This window comes from Desmodus rotundus, chromosome 9 (genome assembly GCF_022682495.2).
Source record: "Desmodus rotundus isolate HL8 chromosome 9, HLdesRot8A.1, whole genome shotgun sequence".
Taxonomy (NCBI): Eukaryota; Metazoa; Chordata; class Mammalia; order Chiroptera; family Phyllostomidae; genus Desmodus; species Desmodus rotundus.
This window is the reverse complement of record NC_071395.1, coordinates 17,873,478-17,892,247: the sequence shown is the minus strand read 5'-3', so window position 1 is coordinate 17,892,247 and position 18,770 is coordinate 17,873,478. Positions and strand designations below refer to the sequence as shown.

Here is an 18,770-nt window from a genome sequence, read left to right as displayed (position 1 = left end):
GACTGAAGGTTAGGAGGATTCAGGTGAAGAGACAGTGGGGAAAATTTTGGACTAGAAAATTTGTTCTCATTCATCTTTATATGAACTGCTAAAGCTGTCGGTCTAGACCGCGGGACAATGACCTATTTCCCCAAGTCCTGCTCAGCTCCATAAGGCAGTTCTTTGTTACCAGGTGTGTCATTGTATAGGGTGCCAGGGCACATTCTTATCAGTCATTTGCTTCAGGAAGGATAAGCTAAGGATAAGTTACCTTTTAGGAAGGTAGGGGAATACTGTTTCCACTTCTGTTTGCCTTTTATCCATATACAAACGAAACTAAAAATCCTTAGCATTCCTATAACCCAATTCAGGAGTGCTTTAAGTTGCATCTACTAGAGGAAAAAGGGTGAAAGAGCTTTTTTACAAATGTGCCCACAGAGACATGGGAGGTGGGACATCTCTGTCCAGCATGCTGTTGCTGTAATTACTCGTTCTACAAATAGTTTTTGAAATACTTCCACTTGCCAGGCCCTGGTCAGGGCCCTGGGAACATAGCAGGGAGGAAAACAATGTCCTTGCCTTAGTGGAAATTACATTCCAGAACACTGGTTATGTTAGTGCCTTGTTCAGGAACTTTCAACGCTTTGTTGCCCATTTCAGCAGCGCAAAACCCAACCCTCTGCTTCAATCAAACAGAGCCACTCCTTGCTGTTTCCCAACCACGTGCTTGAGCTATTTCTCTCACTTGCCTGCTTCTCTGTTCCTCTGAAGACAGCCAGTCACTCAGGACAGATACTCAGTACCACAGGGTTGTCCTGGCCAGCGTCCAGTTCTAACTGGTTGATGCCTGTGCTGGATGAGTTATTCAAAATCTCTGTTATCCCTGCACCCACCAAGTGTAGCTCAGTCTCTCTCGAATACTTTTCTAGGTCCCTTTTTCAGCCCTCAGTGATCTTGTCTTCATTTGACCCTCCTTTAAGTCACAAAGCTCACAAACTTTCTCATGACATCTAGCACACAGTCCTTTCCATTTTATTGAAAAAAATTGATTTGTGACTTTGCCTTTTCTTCAAAAAAAGATGATATGCCCCTTGTACAAGTCAGACACTGCATATGCACTTATTGGCTGATCAGTGCACCAGGAGGGACTCAGCACCCATAACTGCCTGCCGAGGACTTCACGTGGAGAGGGACCCTTCCTGCTGGTATTGTGTGTCAGTGTGCTCAGCTCTAAGAGTTCCATCCTCCAGGGCCTTCTTCCACCCCCAGGTTCTATCTCAGAGTCACCCCATCACCTCGGGTTTGCGGGGGCATTACCATGCCAGTACTCCTCAGGATGCCTGACTAGTTTTCTTCATTAAAAGGACAGTGGGATGTCTCATTTGCCAGCCAAGATAATGCAGGCTGACACTCCTGGCACACTGGATTAAAGTGGAGGACCAACTGCTTCAGAGAAGGGTCCACTTTTTTACGGGGATTAAACAAGAAAATGATGGCATGTGAACCATCACTTTATTTTTTCCTCATATTTAAATAGGAAGACTAATTAAGCCAGACCAGCAGATGAGTTCTGATTGTTAATTGCTAAGGGAAGGGCAGTGTTTTTATTTATCCCAGGTCGTTTGTTGAACTAGGCAGATGAGAATCATGTTCTATGGTCTTGCCCATGGTGTAATGCTGACAATGTGAGAATTAATCATTTTCAGATGTTTCAGAGTTTTTATTTTAAAGCTGTTTTCCCCCTCTGGGGAAAAGCTGCGGAAAATATGTTAGTCTTTTATCTAAGAGCATGTTGCTACCATTATGACTTTCATAGGGCAAAGTTGGCTTACGGATTTGCTTGAATAATCCCCCAATTTTTAAATAGGTCACTTCACCACAGTGTGATGGTCTAGTCAGCTAAATGAACAATTATAGTTAGTCTTTTAGAACAAGAGGCTCCTTGGGGCTTCATATACATACACTATTCCACTTCTAGTTACAAAGCTGTGTGAATACACAGTATTATCGACTTGGTGTAACTGACTTCTTGGGGGCTGATAAAAAATGCAGGTGGTGAGGCCCCACTCTAGACTTTGATATATTTTTAACAGCCACTCATCCAGGGCCAAGGACCACAGGTACAAAGTATAGTTTGGTTTTGGAGGCACGTGGAGTCTAATTGGGAATATAAGGGCTTGTATTTATGACTGTCAATCTGCTTTTTTAGCTCCTTACACAGAAGGATATGATAAGTTTAAGTGAGAGGTGTGGACCACATAACTGCTGTGTTTAAGGGAGGAACAACTTACTGAGCAAAAAACTTACTGATGGAATAAGATTTGAACTTATGTTTTAAGGATGATTAGAGTATAAACATAGATATGAGAACATGGTACTCTGAGTAGAAGACTAGCGTGAACCTAAGCTTGTCTGCAAACTCAAGGCAAGAGTGTGTAAGGTATGTACCAGGTATTAATTGCTTATTAATTGGAAAATAAAAGTCAGGTGGCCCTGTACAGGGACTTGGGTCCAAAGATCCAGGTATGAGTTCTGTACATGCCACTAAGTAATGTATATTTCACCTCTCTGAGCTCCAGTTTTCACATCTGCCTAAAGTGGAACAGCAGTTTCTATTTGGTTGTTCGGAACCACTAAGGTAACAGCACTTGATAAACCACAGCGCCCTACCCAAGGCTTGCTTTTATAGTCTTTTGGAATGAAAGTCATGGAAAGTTTCAGAGCAGAGGAGTGATGCATAGAAAGCATTAATCATTCACCCTATTTCTTCATGAGTGAGTGAAAGGAATAGCTAAAAGTGAGTAATAACTGAATGAATATAATTGTGTGTAGGGACTTGGAACCCAGCCTTCATAAAAGAAGACTGGCGTAACTGACATCATGGCTGCCGTCGAGGCTGCGTCTGATGAGGCCTGTGAGTAGCCCCCCTTCCTACGACTTAGTCAACTCAATACACAGTGTGTGACACTCTAACAGCTCTTAAGGACACTTTTCACTAATTATTAACCCCCAGGGCACTAAACTTATTGGCACACCTTGTAAGAATTCATCTCATTCCCTTTATTTAAACATAACCAACTTTTGATAAATCTGTAGCACCGTTTAACTCAGTGTGTGGTCCAATATGGCTATTCAGTGCTTGCAATGAGGCTAGTGCAACTGAAGAGCTGAACATTTAGTTTGAATTCATTTTAATTTCAATATAAAGACCCATAATGCAATTATTGAAAAACTTTTAATCATGTTTGGAGCAACATGGGTATGTGAATCTACCTTTTTGTGTGGACATTTGTAAATTTAAATACAAATCAAGTATTTCTGATAAAAATTTAGCATCTGAATTGAGATGTATGTAAGTGCAGAATACATTTAGGATTTTGAAGACAGAACAACAATATCTCATTAATTTTTAATATTGATTAATGTTGAAATAATAATACTTGGAAGTATTTTGTTTAATAAAATATTCTGTAACAATCATTATATTTTATTAAAATTAATTTCACCTCTTTCCACTTTTAAAATGTGACTACTAGACAATTTTAAATTACACATGCAGCTCACATTATATTTCCTTTAGAGCACTACTACCGGTAGTGCAACACTACAAGTGATCATAAATTCAGGCTTAGGTAGCATGATTGAGAAAGATTTAGTGCTGCGTTATAGAGCTGGGATTATTGGGATTTCCTGTTCTGCTACCTCCCCTTGGCTCAGGTGATCCCAGGTGGTATGTAACGCAGGCTGGCTGGCTTCTGTCCATGGCTACCAATAGCATGTTTTGAGGATCACTTTAACTGGTTTTCCATTTGGATAGTACAATATATTTTTCAAGATGGAGGAGGACTGTCATTTTGCCTTTGGATCATGCCCAATATTACTTAAATTATATTGGAAGTCTTGATACCATAAGCTTGGAATTTTCCTACTTCTCCTTGGCAACTTAGCCCCAGTCTGAGAAACATTAATATAGACGGAGTTTTGGAGGACTACCCTGTAAAATCTCCCTGATATGTGTGGGAAGCCTATTAATCACTTACTGTTGCAAATAGGGTAAACACTTTGCTAAAGAAGACCAAGGTAGGAAATGAGGAAAAGTGAGTCTCTAAGAAAGAACTCAACAGAATATCTTCAAGTTGGAACTGAAGAGTTGGATCTTAACCCAGAATGTGTTGTGAAAAAAAGAGAAAACTATTCCATATAGGTTTCAGGAAATGATAGTCATATGTAACTTGAAGTTTGGGTTTTACTTGGTTCTTTCTTTTTGAAAAGAACTTAGAAAAAATTATGTTTTCTTCATTTGTACATAATAGAATTGAATATAAACTATTTTACTTGAGGTTTCTGTTCAAAGACCCTCTGTTCCCATTGAAGCTTCCACAACAACTTGACCTAAAGTGATTCAAAGGTCTTGGTTCTACGCCCCCCTCCTGTGTTTCCTCTCCGAACCTCTCCCCTCTCCTAACCCTTCCCTTCCTCTGAACGAGCTTTTAGAAGATCTTTCTGCACATACACACATATTCAAATCTTTGCTTATTTGTTTTTTATTTGTTTGGTGTGTGTTTGTTATATTTAGCCAACTTTCTCCCCCCCCGCAATATAACACTTAAGAAGAGCTCAAATAAATAAAACCAATAATGTCTGACTGAAAGAAGGAAGAGCCACCAAACATGTAAACTTGTTGAAGCACAATTTTAAAACCAGTGACTTAGTCTGGATTTGATTCACTATGTTATTTCTCTTGGGATATTTCTGTTTCAAATCTTATCTCTAATAATACAATATAAAGCCTTATATCTTTAAGGGAAGTTTTCACATCAGTGGACTGGCAGGAGGGGTGCTGGTGATTTATGTTGGCCTCTTCCATAGCTTGGATCTTACTGAATGTCACGGCATTTGTGTACAGTTTTTTCTGGCACTGGGTTGTGTGTGCCTGGAATGCTAGGATACCGAGGGTCTTGTTTCTTGCTGAACATTTAGCACCAAAACAATATCTAGGACTTAGTAGGTGCTTCATGACCATATGCTAAGTGTTATTGAGTGTGAAATAGGACTTTTCTAACACCTATGAACTCAAACAGACAATCAGACACCTACTAAGGCTAGCTTTAGCTGTGTGCCTATACATCTTTGTTCGGCGTATCTTCTTAGTAAATATTTGTGAAGTCTCTGAAGAATGCAGCCTGTTTGTAGGAAGGATGAAAGTCCTCTGATAAGTCCAGTTATTTTTGTCATAGTTGTAAAAAACACATGTTTGTTAGTCCCTCCATCGTTTTGGATGCAGAAAAGACTTGTTCAGTGATTACAGGCAAGAGGTGGCCAGCAGTTCATTCCTTATCGTAGTTACTGTAATTGGAGCTTTTGGTGTCTCCATGTCTTCACTCGAGAGTTTTGCTAGAACAATTATACAGAAACTCCTAAAGCATTAAAAGAAAACTGGGATTTTACAAGTGATCAATCATAGTAGCAGTAAGCTGAGTTTCAAGTATATATAATATATATTACATGTATAATAATATAAGAAATTGTTTTAGGCTAGTAAAATTATTTCTTTCCCCATGGAAATGTTAATATTTGCCCACATGTTTTAGCTAAATTTAATATGACTACTTCAATCTCTTTGTGAACTTTATTATAACATATTTGTTATTGCTAATAATAAATTTTTATTGCTACATGGGGATTTGGTCAGTTAATCCAAAGTATGAAGAGATTTTATTATTTGCAAACCTATTAATTAATCAGTTTTGGATAAAAAGAGCTATAATAAGACCAGACTCATTCAAACTAATTTAGAAAGTTGAAATTTATCCTTGTGAAATTGAAGAAATGAGGATTGACTCATGAAATTAATCATATAAAGAGTTAGCTCAATCATAGTAATACAACAATAACTACAGTAATAGTAACTGTCCACATTTATTGAAAGCTTATTATGTGCTGGGTGCTCTGCTAACTGCTTTGTAATCAAGTCCAATTTTATCCTTGCAATGACTCTGTGTGAGATATGTTATTATTATCATCCACATTTTACATATGAGAAAATGAAGGTTTAGGACAATAAAATAAGGTTCATGAGCAAACTGGAATTCAAGACCAAAACAGTGTGACTCGGAAAGAAGGGCTCCCCTCCTTTTTTGCTATGGTCTCCCCTAGGCCCTGTTCCTCTGATTGTCGTTGACCCAAAGTAACAGCTGCCTGGACCCATGAGTCTACATGGTGAAAAGCAAGGGGAAAGTTTGTGAAGGAATGACCCTCTCCTTTCCAAACTGCTTACCTTATTTTGCATTTGCCCCAATGCTGCATGAGGATTCCAGTAGCTCCACGCCTTTCCAACATTGGCTGTTGCCACGCGTTTTAACTTTAGCTATTCTGGTGGGTACGTGGTAGTATCTGCTATGGTCTGAATGTCTGTGTCTCACCTCACCCGAGATGTGTGTTGAAATCTTAATCCTGCAAAGATAATGATAATATGAGGTGGTGCCTTTGGGGGGTGATTAGGTCATGAGTGGGGAGCCCTCATGATGGGATTAGTGCTCTTATGAAAGAGGCTCCACAAAGCTTTCTAGGTCCTTCCACCATGTAAAGGTACAGCTAGAAGTCTGCAGCCGAGAAGAGGGTCCTTTCCTGACTGTGCTGGCTCCCTGATCTCAGACTTCCAGACGTGAGAATTGTGAGAAACAAATTTCTGTTGTTTACACGTCTGTGGCATCTTGTAAAAGCAGACCAAGTGGACTAAGTATCTCATGATGGTTTTGATTTGCTCGAAGATGGAGTTTTTAATTGCTTAAAATGCGAGTGGGTGAAAAGAAGAGAGAAACAAATCTTGATCCTAAGAGTACTAAAGGAATTAGAGTTATAGAAATGGGGAGCATACTGGCCAGACCGAAAAGCTGATTTCAATGGGTACTATACAGGGCCTGGCAGAAGTAACGCCAGTGAGTGTGGTTGGGAGAGTACGTGAATGTCTCCCACTAGACAGACAGCAATTCGAACATTTTGCCTACGGTTTCATATGGTGTGCTTCAGTGTGATACTGTTATGTTATATAATTATGTGATTATGATTTTTATAATAAAGATTTGGTATAGATTACCAGCTCATAAAAAAAACAGTGTTATTTATGCTGGACCCTGTATTTTAATTTTACTGAGTTCAAGGTAAGAAGAGAAAGCCAAGAAACACTTTTAAATGTCACAATCAGCTAATAATAAAGGAAATATATAAGTAGGAAATCTTAGACAAGGCTAAATGAGAATATGTATTCTATATAGGTGCTATAATATTCCATATATAGCTCTGGGTAAAAAAGTAAACTAAAAATCAGGAAAATATAAATGAGATAAGGTATTATAATATTACCCATTTGTAAGTGTATATATTTTTTATTTAAATGCTATTATTATGTAATAAACCTATTTAAAAGTTTTATTTTGAAGTTATAATTTAATCAACAAGTTTTAGGATAAAATTTTTCAAATAAATGTACAGCCATATGAATTATTCATGAAGTATGGAAACAGGAACAGACTTGTTAGTAATTTTTTGTGGCCAAATCATGTCACTGTGTCTTGTGTATAGTAACATTTAAAAATGTTTAGAACTATTTGAGATTTCAATTTTGTGTGCTTTTTTTGATTTCCCTGAATTTTACTAATTTAGGATAATCTATCACTCTGACTATTGTAAGCTGATGTTTTTTAAAGTAAAATATTACATTAAAGGAGCATTACATTAACTTGCTTTGCATTCACTTATAAGTTCCACTTATAAGATTCACTTTTTTTTTTATTATTGTTATTCAATTACAGTTGTATGCCTTTTCTCCCCATCCCTCCACCCCACCCCAGCTGAACCCACCTCCCTCCCCCCTCTCCACCCTCCACCTTGGTTTTGTCCATGTGTCCTTTATAGTAGTTCCTGTAATCCCCTCTTCCCACTGTCCCCGCCCTGGCTATTGTTAGATTGTTCTTAACTTCAATGACTCTGGTTATATTTTGTTTGCTTTTTTCTTCTATTGATTATGTTCCAGTTAAAGGTGAGATCATATGGTATTTGTCCCTCACCGCCTGGCTTATTTCACTTAGCATAATGCTCTCCAGTTTCATCCATGCTGTTGCAAAGGGTATAAGCTCCTTCTTTCTCTCTGCTGCGTAGAATTCCATTGTGTAAATATACTATAGTTTTTGGATCCACTCGTTTGCTGATGGGCACTTCGGTTGCTTCCAGTACTTGGCTATTGTAAATTGTGCTGCTATGAACATTGGGGTGCACAGGTTCTTTTGGATTGGTGTTTCAGGGTTCTTAGGGTATAATCCCAGCAGCGGAATTGCTGGTTCAAAGGGCAGTTCCATTTTTAGTTTTCTGAGGAAATTCCATATTGTTTTCCACAGTGGCCTCACCAGTCTGCATTCCCACCAACAGTGCACTAGGGTTCCCTTTTCTCCGCATCCTTTCCAACATTTGTTTGTGGATTTGTTTATGTTGGCCACTCTGACTGGTGTGAGATGATACCTCATTGTGGTTTTAATTTGCATCTCTCTGATGGCTAGTGATGCTGAGCATCTTTTCATATGTCTCTGGGCCCTCTGTATGTCTTCCTTGGAGAAGTGTCTGTTCAAGTCCTTTGCCCATTTTTTAATTGGGTTGTTTGTCTTCCTGGAGTGGAGTCGTGTGAGTTCTTTATATATTTTGGAGATCAGGCCCTTGTCTGAGGTATCATTGGCAAATATGTTTTCCCATACTGTTGGTTCTCTTTGTAATTTGGTGCTGTTTTCTTTAGCCATGCAGAAGCTTTCTATTTTGATGAGGTCCCATTTGTTTATTCTTTCCTTTATATCCCTTGCTTTAGGGGATGTGTCTGTGAGGATGTTGCTGCGTGGAATGTCTGAGATTTTCCTGCCAATGTTTTCCTCAAGGACTTTTATGGTGTTACGACTTATATTTAAGTCTTTTATCCATCTTGAGTTTATTTTCGTGTATGGCGTAAGTTGGTGATCGAGTTTCATTTTTTTGCACGTAGCTGTCCAGATCTCCCAACACCATCTGTTGAAGAGACTGTTTTTGCTCCATTTTATGCTCCTGCCTCCTTTGTCAAATATTAATTGATCGTATAGGTTTGAGTTTATTTCTGGGCTCTCTATTCTGTTCCATTGGTCTATGTGCCTGTTTTTATGCCAGTACCAGGCTGTTTTGATTACAGTGGCCTTGTAATACAGTTTGATATCAGGTATTGTGATCCCTCCTGCTTTGTTCTTCTTTCTCAAAATTGCTGCTGCTATTCGAGGTCGTTTATGGTTCCATATGAATTTCTGCAATGTTTGTTCTATATCTGTGAAATATGTCATGGGTACTCTAATAGGGATTGCATTGAATCTATAAATTGCTTTGGGTAGTATGGCCATTTTGATGATGTTAATTCTTCCAATACATGAACATGGTACATGCTTCCATTTGTTTGTATCTTCCTTAATTTCTTTCTTCAGTGTTGTGTAGTTTTCTGAGTACAGGTCTTTTACCTCCTTGGTTAGGTTTATTCCTAGGTACTTTATTTTTCTTGTTGCTATATCGAATGGGATTTTTTTCCTGATTTCTGTTTCTGCAGTTTCATTGTTGGTGTACAGGAATGCCTTTGATTTCTGGGTATTGACTCTGTATCCAGCTATTTTGCCAAATTCATTTATTAGGTCGAGTAGTTTTTGAGTGGAGTCTATAGGGTTTTCCATGTACACTATCATGTCGTCTGCAAACAGTGACAGTTTCATTTCCTCCTTTCCAATTTGGATGCCTTTTATTGCTTTTTCTTGTCTGATTGCTGTGGCTAGGACTTCCAATACTATGTTGAATAGGAGTGGTGAGAGAGGGCATCCTTGTCTAGTTCCTGATCTTAGTGGGAAAGCTCTAAGTTTTTGTCCATTGAGTGTGATGTTGGCTGTAGGTCTCTCATATATGGCCTTAATTATGTTGAGGACTGCTCCCTTTATTCCCACTTTGCTGAGTGTTTTTATCAGAAATGGGTGCTGTATCTTATCAAATGCTTTTTCCGCATCTATTGATATGATCACGTGATTTTTGTCTTTGCTGTTGTTGATGTGATGTATTATGTTTATTGATTTGCGAATATTGTACCATCCTTGCATCCCTGGGATGAATCCCACTTGGTCATGGTGGATGATCTTTTTAATATATTGCTGGATGCGGTTTGCTAATATTTTGTTGAGAATTTTAGCGTCTATGTTCATCAGCGATATTGGCCTGAAGTTTTCTTTCTTCGTTGTGTCTTTATCTGGTTTTGGGATTAGGATGATGTTGGCTTCATAAAAAGAGTTTGGGAGTCTTCCATCAGTTTGGATTTTTTCGAATAGTCTGTGAAGGATAGGGGTTAGTTCTTCCTTAAATGCTTTGTAGAAATCTCCTGTGAAGCCATCTGGTCCAGGGCTTTTGTGTGATGGGAGTTTCTTGATGACTGCTTCAATTTCCTTTGCTGATATTGGTCTGTTCAGGTTTTCTGCTTCTTCTTCAGTCAGTTTTGGAAGATTATATTTTTCTAGAAATGTGTCCATTTCATCTAGGTTTTCAAATTTCTTAGCATACAGGTCTTCATAGTAATTTCTTACGATCCTTTGTATTTCTGTGGTATCAGTTGTAATCTCTCCACTTTCATTTCTAATTCTGTTTATTTGGATCCTCTCTCTTTTTTTCTTGATGAGCCTACTTAAAGGGGGCTTGTCAATTTTGTTTATCTTTTCAAACAACCACCTCCTGGATTCATTGATCCTTACAATTGTGCTTTTAGTCTCTATGCCATTTAGTTCTGCTCTGATCTTGGTTATTTCCTTCCTTCTGCTTGCTCTGGGCTGTCTTTGTTGTTGTTCCTCCAGTTCTTGTAGGCATAGGGTTAGGTTGTTTTTTTGAACTGTTTCTAACTTCTTAAGGTAGGCCTGTATTGCTATGAACTTCCCTCTCAGGACTGCCTTTGCTGTGTCCCATAGGTTTTGGGTTGTTGTGAGTTCGTTTTCATTTGTTTCCAGGAAGTTTTTGATTTCTTCCCTAATCTCGTTCTTGACCCATTCATTGTTTAATAGCATGCTATTCAGTCTCCATGCTTTTGAGTGTTTTGGGTTTTTACCCTTGGGGTTGGTTTCTAGTTTCATACCCTTGTGGTCAGAGAAGATGCTTGATATGATTTCAATTTTCTTGAATTTGTTGAGGCTTGCTTTGTGTCCTATCATGTGGTCTATCTTTGAAAAAGTTCCATGGACACTTGAAAAGAATGTGTATTTTGCTTCTTTGGGATGAAAAGCTCTGTATATATCAGTTAAGTCCATTTCCTCTAGGGTATTGTTAAGTGACACAATATCTTTGTTGATCTTTTGTTTGGAAGACCTGTCCATTTTTGATAGTGGGGTGTTAAAATCCCCTACTATAATTGTGTTGCTGTCAATATCTTTCTTGAAGTCCTCCAAGATATTCTTTATGCATTTGGGTGATCCTATGTTGGGTGCATATATATTTATAATGTTTATGTCTTCTTGGTGGATTCTTCCTTTGAGTATTATGAAGTGACCTTCTGGATCTCTCTTTATGGCCCTTCTTTGGAAGTCTATTTTGTCTGATATGAGTATTGCTACCCCTGCTTTTTTTTCCTGTCCGTTTGCTTGGAAAATTTGTTTCCAGCCCTTCACTTTCAGTCTGTGTAAGTCTTTTGTCCTGAGATGGGTTTCTTGTAGGCAGCATATGTGTGGGTCATGTTTTCTTATCCATTCAGCTGTTCTATGTCTTTTGATTGGAGCATTTAATCCATTTACGTTTAAGGTTATTATCGATAGGTAGTTATTCATTGCCATTATTTCCTACCTGTGTTCCTCTGTCTTTCTCTTTTCCTTCCTTTCCTTAAAGCAGTCCCTTTAGCATCTCTTGCAGAACTGGTTTGGTGGAGCTGTATTCTTTTAGACTTCTTTTGTCTGGGAAACTCTTTATTTGGTCTTCTATCTTAATTGAGAGCCTTGCTGGGTAAAGTAGTCTTGGTTGCAGGCCTCTGGTTCTCATTACTTGGAATATTTTTTGCCATTCTCTTCTGGCTTGGAGCGTTTCCATTGAGAAGTCAGTTGCTAACCTTATCGGGGCTCCCTTGTATGTTACTTCCTTTTTCTCCCTTGCTGCCTTTAAGATCCTCTCTTTGTCTTGAAAATTTGCCATTTTAATTATGATGTGTCTTGCAGTGGGTCTCTTTGGGTTCCTCTTGCTTGGGACTCTCTGTGATTCCTGGATTTGGGTGATTTTTTTCTCTCCTCAGATTAGGGAAATTTTCCATCATTACTTTTTCAAACAGGTTTTCTATCCCTTGCTCTTCTTCTCCTTCTGGTATTCCTATTATACGGATATTGTTACGTTTCATGTTGTCCTGCATTTCCCTTATTGCCTCTTCATTCTTTCTGAGCCTCTTTTCCTTTTCTTGCTCCTTCTGGGTGTTTTTTTCTACTTTATCCTCCAGCTCGCTGATCCGATCCTCTGCTTCATCAAGTCTGCTTTTCATTCCTTCTACTGTGTTCTTCAATTCAGAAATTGTATTCTTCATTTCCTCTTGGCTCTTGTTGATATTTTCTATTTCCTTTTTCATGTTTATATAGTTTGCAGTGAGTTCATTGTAGTTTCCTTGTAGTTTCTGGTAGTTCTCTTTGAGCTCAGAGAGCTCAGTGAGCTTCCTGATGACCACTGCTTTGAACTCAGTATCTGATAGTTGAGTTGCCTCTTTTTCGGTTAGTATTCTTTCTGAGACTTCCTCCTTTCCTTTCATTTGGGAATTGTTTCTTTGTCTTCCCATTGTTTGTGAGGCTCTTCTTGTTGGCCTCTGCTTCTTAAATTGCTTTGTTCTGACTCCCTGGATTTATGATATGAACTTCTATGGTAGAATGCCAATGGGATTCGGTGGTGCTGTCTCCTTACTCTCCTGTGCTCACTGGTCTTGAGGTGACGTTTATGTGTTTAACACGGTCTAACTCTAGTCTTTTCAGTCCTCCAGGTTTTGTTGTCTCACCTGTGGGAAAAAGAGAAAGGGGGGGAGAAAGGAAAACACACACACACACACACACACAAAAAAAAACCCACACACACAAAAAAAACCCCACACAAAAAAAACCAAAACAAAGATGGGAAGGAGGGAAAAAGGAACTAGGAAAGGAGGAAAGGAAGGAAGGAGGGAAGAAGGAATAAAGAAAGATCGTAGGCAAGATAAGAAGGAATTTTAACAAAAATTAAAACATAGAAATAGATAAAAGAAGGCAGGAAGAAGACATAAAAATGGTAAAGGATGGGAGGAAGAAGGAATGAAAAAAAAGAAAAAAAGGAGAGAGGAAGAAGGAATTCAGGGGGATAGGAAAGAAAGAAAAAAGATAAGAAAAAATAAAAGAAAAAAAAATCTTCTGTTGGCTTTGAACCAGTCAGGTTATATCTGCTGGTGTCCTGTCTGTGCAACGGGAGGGGGTGGTTGGAAGGATTGGTTTCACTTTTCTCCCTTCCTGGGTCACACTTTTGGCTGTTTTGTAGGTGTGGTCCCTGGCAGTCAGTCAGGCCGTTGATCAGCCACTCCAGCAGCTTTGTTCTTGGGACACGCAAGCAGCGGCTCCAGCCGCTTTGGCTTGGTATGCATGCGTGCGCAGCAGGGGAATCCAGCCGCTTTGGGTTTGTGACGTATTTTGTGCCGCCGGCCGACCAATCGAGCCGCCCGGGCTTGGGACTCTGGAGTTAGTACACTCGCCAGCAGCTTTGTGTTTGGAAAACGCGCACCCAGCCGGCCCTGCGCTTGGTGAGCGCGCAATCCGCGCGCCTGAGGTTCTATGCTTGGGGGCCCCATCCAGCCACCCTGGGCTTGAGTCTCTCGAGCGGGCGGGGCCGCCGTGGGACTGAATCACACGGCACTCGATTCCGAGGTTTTGGGCCTGTGGGTGGAGCAGCTAGCCTCAGCTCCAAATGATCTCGGAGGTTTCAGGTGTGGGCGCCCCTCCGGGGTTTCATGTATGGGCCCCGTTCGCTAATCTGCGCGCGCGCGACCGGACCTCGGGTGAGCGCCGTCACTTTTTGTGCTGTTTATCCCCCCCACTCGCAGTCCAGGGGCGGAGGGGGGAGGGGCGCCAGGGGCCTTGGTTACTACCGAGAGTTCTCTAACTAGCCCCTGAGTGTCTCTATTTTCTTTTTCTTTTTGAGAAATTCCTCCTTTTCAAGCTCCCCTGGTCCAATCAAGCACCTGGCTGCTCACAGCGCATCCTGGCCCTCTCCCAAGACTCCTGCAGCCGCCCCTGCGCCAGGGCTGGCGCTTCTGCCGCCCTTGTACCGCGCGTTCCCGGGTCCCGGGGACCTTATTGTCCTTGAGCACTCTTCTTACCGTCAGATCTTTCAATGTCCTCTATCTTTGGTCTCTAATCTTCGTGTATGCTGGAGTACTGTTGGCTGTTCGCTCTGCTCCTCAGATCAGCTAGGTATTTCCCTGGCGCTGAGGGGAAGTGGATTCCGCTCCCACCTATGTTGCCGCCATCTTATCTCCCCTTTTTTAAGATTCACTTTTTAATAATGTCCTACAAGATTCATAACTGTCTCTCAATTTTAATATCATAGTTTCACCATATTTTGATTAAGAAAGTAAATTAACTACCTTAAAAATAAAGTGTCTCTCTTTCTCTTTTAGGTCCTGTATTAGAGATTACCAAACAAGATTTTTTTCAGGAAGCAAAAAATCTCATTGCCCAACATTATGAGAAAATAAATGAGGTTAGTGCTTTGCATTTATCTAACATTGTATTTTTCAGGAAACTAATAACTATTTTTGTATACTACAATGATTGTTCCAAATGATTGTGTGAACCCTAACAGATTTTGAATAGAATAGAGAAAAAATGAAATCCTTCCTAGCTACAAGAATTGATTTCAGATTGCATTTCAAATTAAGATTTTGCAGCTATACACATGATTTAATTATAAATATATACTTAATTTGCACACACGATTTTTAATATTTTTCTTTTGATGAATTAGAAATATTTGAATTAAATATCTCAAGTAAATATCTCTAGAAAACACACTGTGAGATGTCTCCTCTGTGCCCCTGGCATGCCACGCTTCCCTGAGCTTCCTCCTCATCACTTTGAGTTAGAACTGTTCACCAGTCTGAATGCTCCTCGCGGGTAGTGGCTGCCTTTTTAGAATATCGCATCTCCAGCAACAAGCTTGTGCCTGGCCCAGTAAATACTTGCCGAATGGTATAGATTTGGAAGGTCCAGAAGGAGGAATGGAAGGGAAAGGGGGGACAAAGAGAAAGGAGAGTCAGTACAGGGTGAAATTTTTGAGGACAGCTACAGAAGAGATGGGAAATTTGGGGAGCAGCAGCTATGGTGGCAAATGGGCCTTTGGGGAGACAGGTGAGGAAGGGGGGATCTTAGAATGATATACTTTGTCCTGTGATACCGTATTCCCTTTTGAATACTTCTTAAAACAATGTATTTTAAATAAAGATTTTAAATATGTTTCAATACTTACTATGGAGGAAGGATGTTATAATTTTTACATATGTTACTTTTGAATGGTCCTCTATTGGGAAACTGGCCATAGATAGTTTTAATCTTGTAATCAACATTGTCGACATTGCTTAACTTTTTCCTCTAACCCAAAAATACTTTTAAATTATATTGATTAATTAGTAGGTACATGGGATGAAAACTTCAGTCTTCAGAGTTAGATAGAGGTGCTTTAGAACCCTGACCTATGTTTAGAGTTTAATAACAGAATAATATTCCATCTTTGGCTGCTTGCAAAACATGATACCTCCTTAATGGCATCTTGAATTGGCAACAGTTTGAATTTGTCTAAACCTTTTTTGGGGGAGATGAGGGAGCTATTCTCTATCTGTGAGACAGAGAATGATTAGACTAGAATAAGTATAATTGTTTGGATAAGTACTTCTCAGAGACCTAGGACTATATTATTCTTATATTGCTCAAGGTAGTAAAAAATAAGAAACATTTAAGTGATTGAAATGATCTCAAATACATGCCCAATTGTTAATATTCTTTTCTTGAGAATCTACCTCCATGTGTGAGCAGTTATTTATGGTTCAACAGAAAAAGAGTATTGGGGGTGTTGGCATATTATGGACATTTTAGAATTCTTCAAAGACGATTGAAAAATAATTACATTCTTATATGTCTAGTTGAAAACTTGTATTTTAAAGTAGACTTTAAAGCTATATTTGGAAACATCGCATTTGAGGAAAAAATAACTATTTTAAATTTACATTTTTCAAAGTGGAATATAACCCTCATGTTTGTGAAGTGCCTTTTGAGAACTACATGGGAAAACATCTGCTTTACTTGAACACTGTCATATGCTTTATAGGAAATAGCTTATATAGAAAGGTACTCTGCAAAATGTATTTAGTGGATGTAAGTTTAATACTGTATTAATAAAATTTATTACATACTGTTATTATATAGCTAATATGGGAATTAAATTTAATTAAATTTATCTTTGTTTTATTCACAGAACAAAGTTCAAGGTAGTTCTATAAATGTTTTCAGAAATAAGCACCAAAAACCGAAATCTGGGAAATTCATACCTTTGGAGATTAAAAAAAAGGAAACACTTGACGTGGCCCAAGAACTTCAGATAGCACACAAACATATTTGTCTCTCCAAAGATGTTTCCACAGGTGACCATCTTGAGGAGCCCCCACAGCCAACTTCCTTCAAGGAGCCATGCATCTTTAATGTAAAAGAGAAATTCACGGGATCTATAGATCTAATTGCAAAAGGTAAGTTTTTGGTGGAGCAAAGGGATTCAGGAAACTAACAGGCAAAACGGTTTGCTTCTGGTGTGCTTTTAATGGAATTTCCTTGTTCAGGCAAAAATCCAAACTTTAAATTTCAGCAATGAAAGGTAAGGAGGCTTGATTGAAAGAGCTGCTAACTCTGGGGCAACTCGAAATTGAGAAGAGAGCACCCTAACGGGGAAGAGGAACTTAGATGAACAAAACTGGCTAGCTGCTCTTCCAGCAGGGTGATTGACATTCCTTCTAGTACAAGTCCTCAGAGACTGGTTAGTTCACTATGAGTGGAGCAGTCAGGGCCAAGTGGCTTTGGATTCTGTTGTTGAGTAGGGTAGGTAGGGTAGGCAAACCATGTGTGAGTGTGGTCCTCCAAACCCCTAAGAGGAGTTTTGGGAGTTATAGAGTTCCCTTATTCTCTATCAGGAACTTGGTAAGGTAGAAACTGAAGGTCTATTTAAACAAAATGACATTGTTTTCCTGAGACTAATGGCTGGAATAAATGAGCTCTTAAAACACATTTTTAGTTATAGCTTTTTGAAATTCATGTACATTTTTCTCTTTGTTATTGCTTATTTTGTTATTCATTCCTTTGAATTTTTTCTTCATTCAGTGCCTGTTCTGTGCCAGGCACTGTGCCGGGAGCTGGAGAAACAAAGGTTGAAAGGCTTAGTTACTTAGAGAGTAACGGTGGGAATGCACACATAGGTCGTGTCTTGTCATACAACATGACAGTGGCTGTAACAGAGGTCAGTGCAAAGCATTATGGAAATACTGCGGCATAACCAACCAAGTGCTGGAATGGAAGAGATCTCACTAGAAATGGGTTTTAAGGAGAAGTTTGTTAGAGGATGGAAACAGGAGAGGCCATTTGGAGCAGTGACAACGAAATAAAACCCTAAAGGACAAAAGAATGTGATGTTTTGGGAAGGGAGAGCTGTGAAAGAAAGGAAGTTGGGAAGATGCGTGAGGCTAGGATTTATAATATATAACAGGGGTCTAGGACTGGAACTTGCCTGTATTGGAAACCCAATGGTGACTTTAAAGTTGGGGTTGGGATGGAATGAAGCATGACCAAATCCGTCTGTTAGAAAAATCAAACTGGAGAGGATGTGGTAGAGAGATCAGTAGGAGGCTTTTCAGGAAAGAGGCGCTCCATGTACGAGATGATGGGGGCCTAAAGTCGGGCAGTAGTGAAGGCTGAAGTGTGGAGGATGGATGCTATGGTAGTGATTCTCCAAGTGTAGTCTTCAGTCCTAATGATTCACCTTGACAGAGGGTTCTTCTGTTAGATGACTCTGAAAAAATGCATTCACTTCTTGAAGACTTGTATTGAGTCTTCATATGTAGTGACAAACACTACAGAAAAGAAATCTGTCTATAGTTTTTAACCTAGCTATTCACAGTTCATCTAATTAAAAAATGCCTAAAGAACAACACTGTAGTTCCTAGCCTGGAAAATTTATGTCATTACATTGAGATAAGAATTCAGAGGGAGAAGCAGGTTTTGGTCAGATGGAGAAAGGGCCAGGGAAAATAATGAATTTAATTTTAGACCTGTTAAGTAGATATGCATATGGAGATAATGATTAGAAGGTTGGAAATGGAGATCTAGCACTTAAGGAGGGACAGGTAGGTGAAGACTGAAGATTGATCTTAGGGGTCACTGCCATACTGAAATTGTGAGGTTCATGCATTTATTCAACCAACATTTATTTATTATGTCAGCTATGTAGAGATAAAAGATAAACTACTTGCCCTCAAGAAGTTGCAGTTTGACATATGTAATTTGTATGTGGTTGGATGAAGGAAGATAAATGGACAGTTTCAACAGAGTGTTTCCAATACTGTAATAAACACTAGCTCTGGGCTTCTCTGGCTCCTCCTGACTTGGGACACCCACAGAATGGGCTTAGCACTGATCCATGAACCCCCAGGAAGGGGGCATGAGAGCCGATGGGGAAATGTTTCCTCCTTTCTC

General features: G+C 39.4%; 1 protein-coding gene across 1 annotated transcript in view; it reads left to right on the top strand.

Annotated features, from left to right (window-relative positions):
- The first annotated feature begins 13,990 nt into the window (after positions 1-13,990).
- The window catches only part of IQCM (IQ motif containing M), a 225,963-nt gene continuing 221,183 nt past the window's right edge, over positions 13,991-18,770 (top strand). The window contains exons 1-3 of the mRNA XM_071222322.1: positions 13,991-14,057; positions 14,660-14,742; positions 16,510-16,777. Coding sequence (XP_071078423.1) covers positions 13,991-14,057; positions 14,660-14,742; positions 16,510-16,777 — 418 coding nt within the window. The remainder of the gene's footprint in view (positions 14,058-14,659; positions 14,743-16,509; positions 16,778-18,770) is intronic.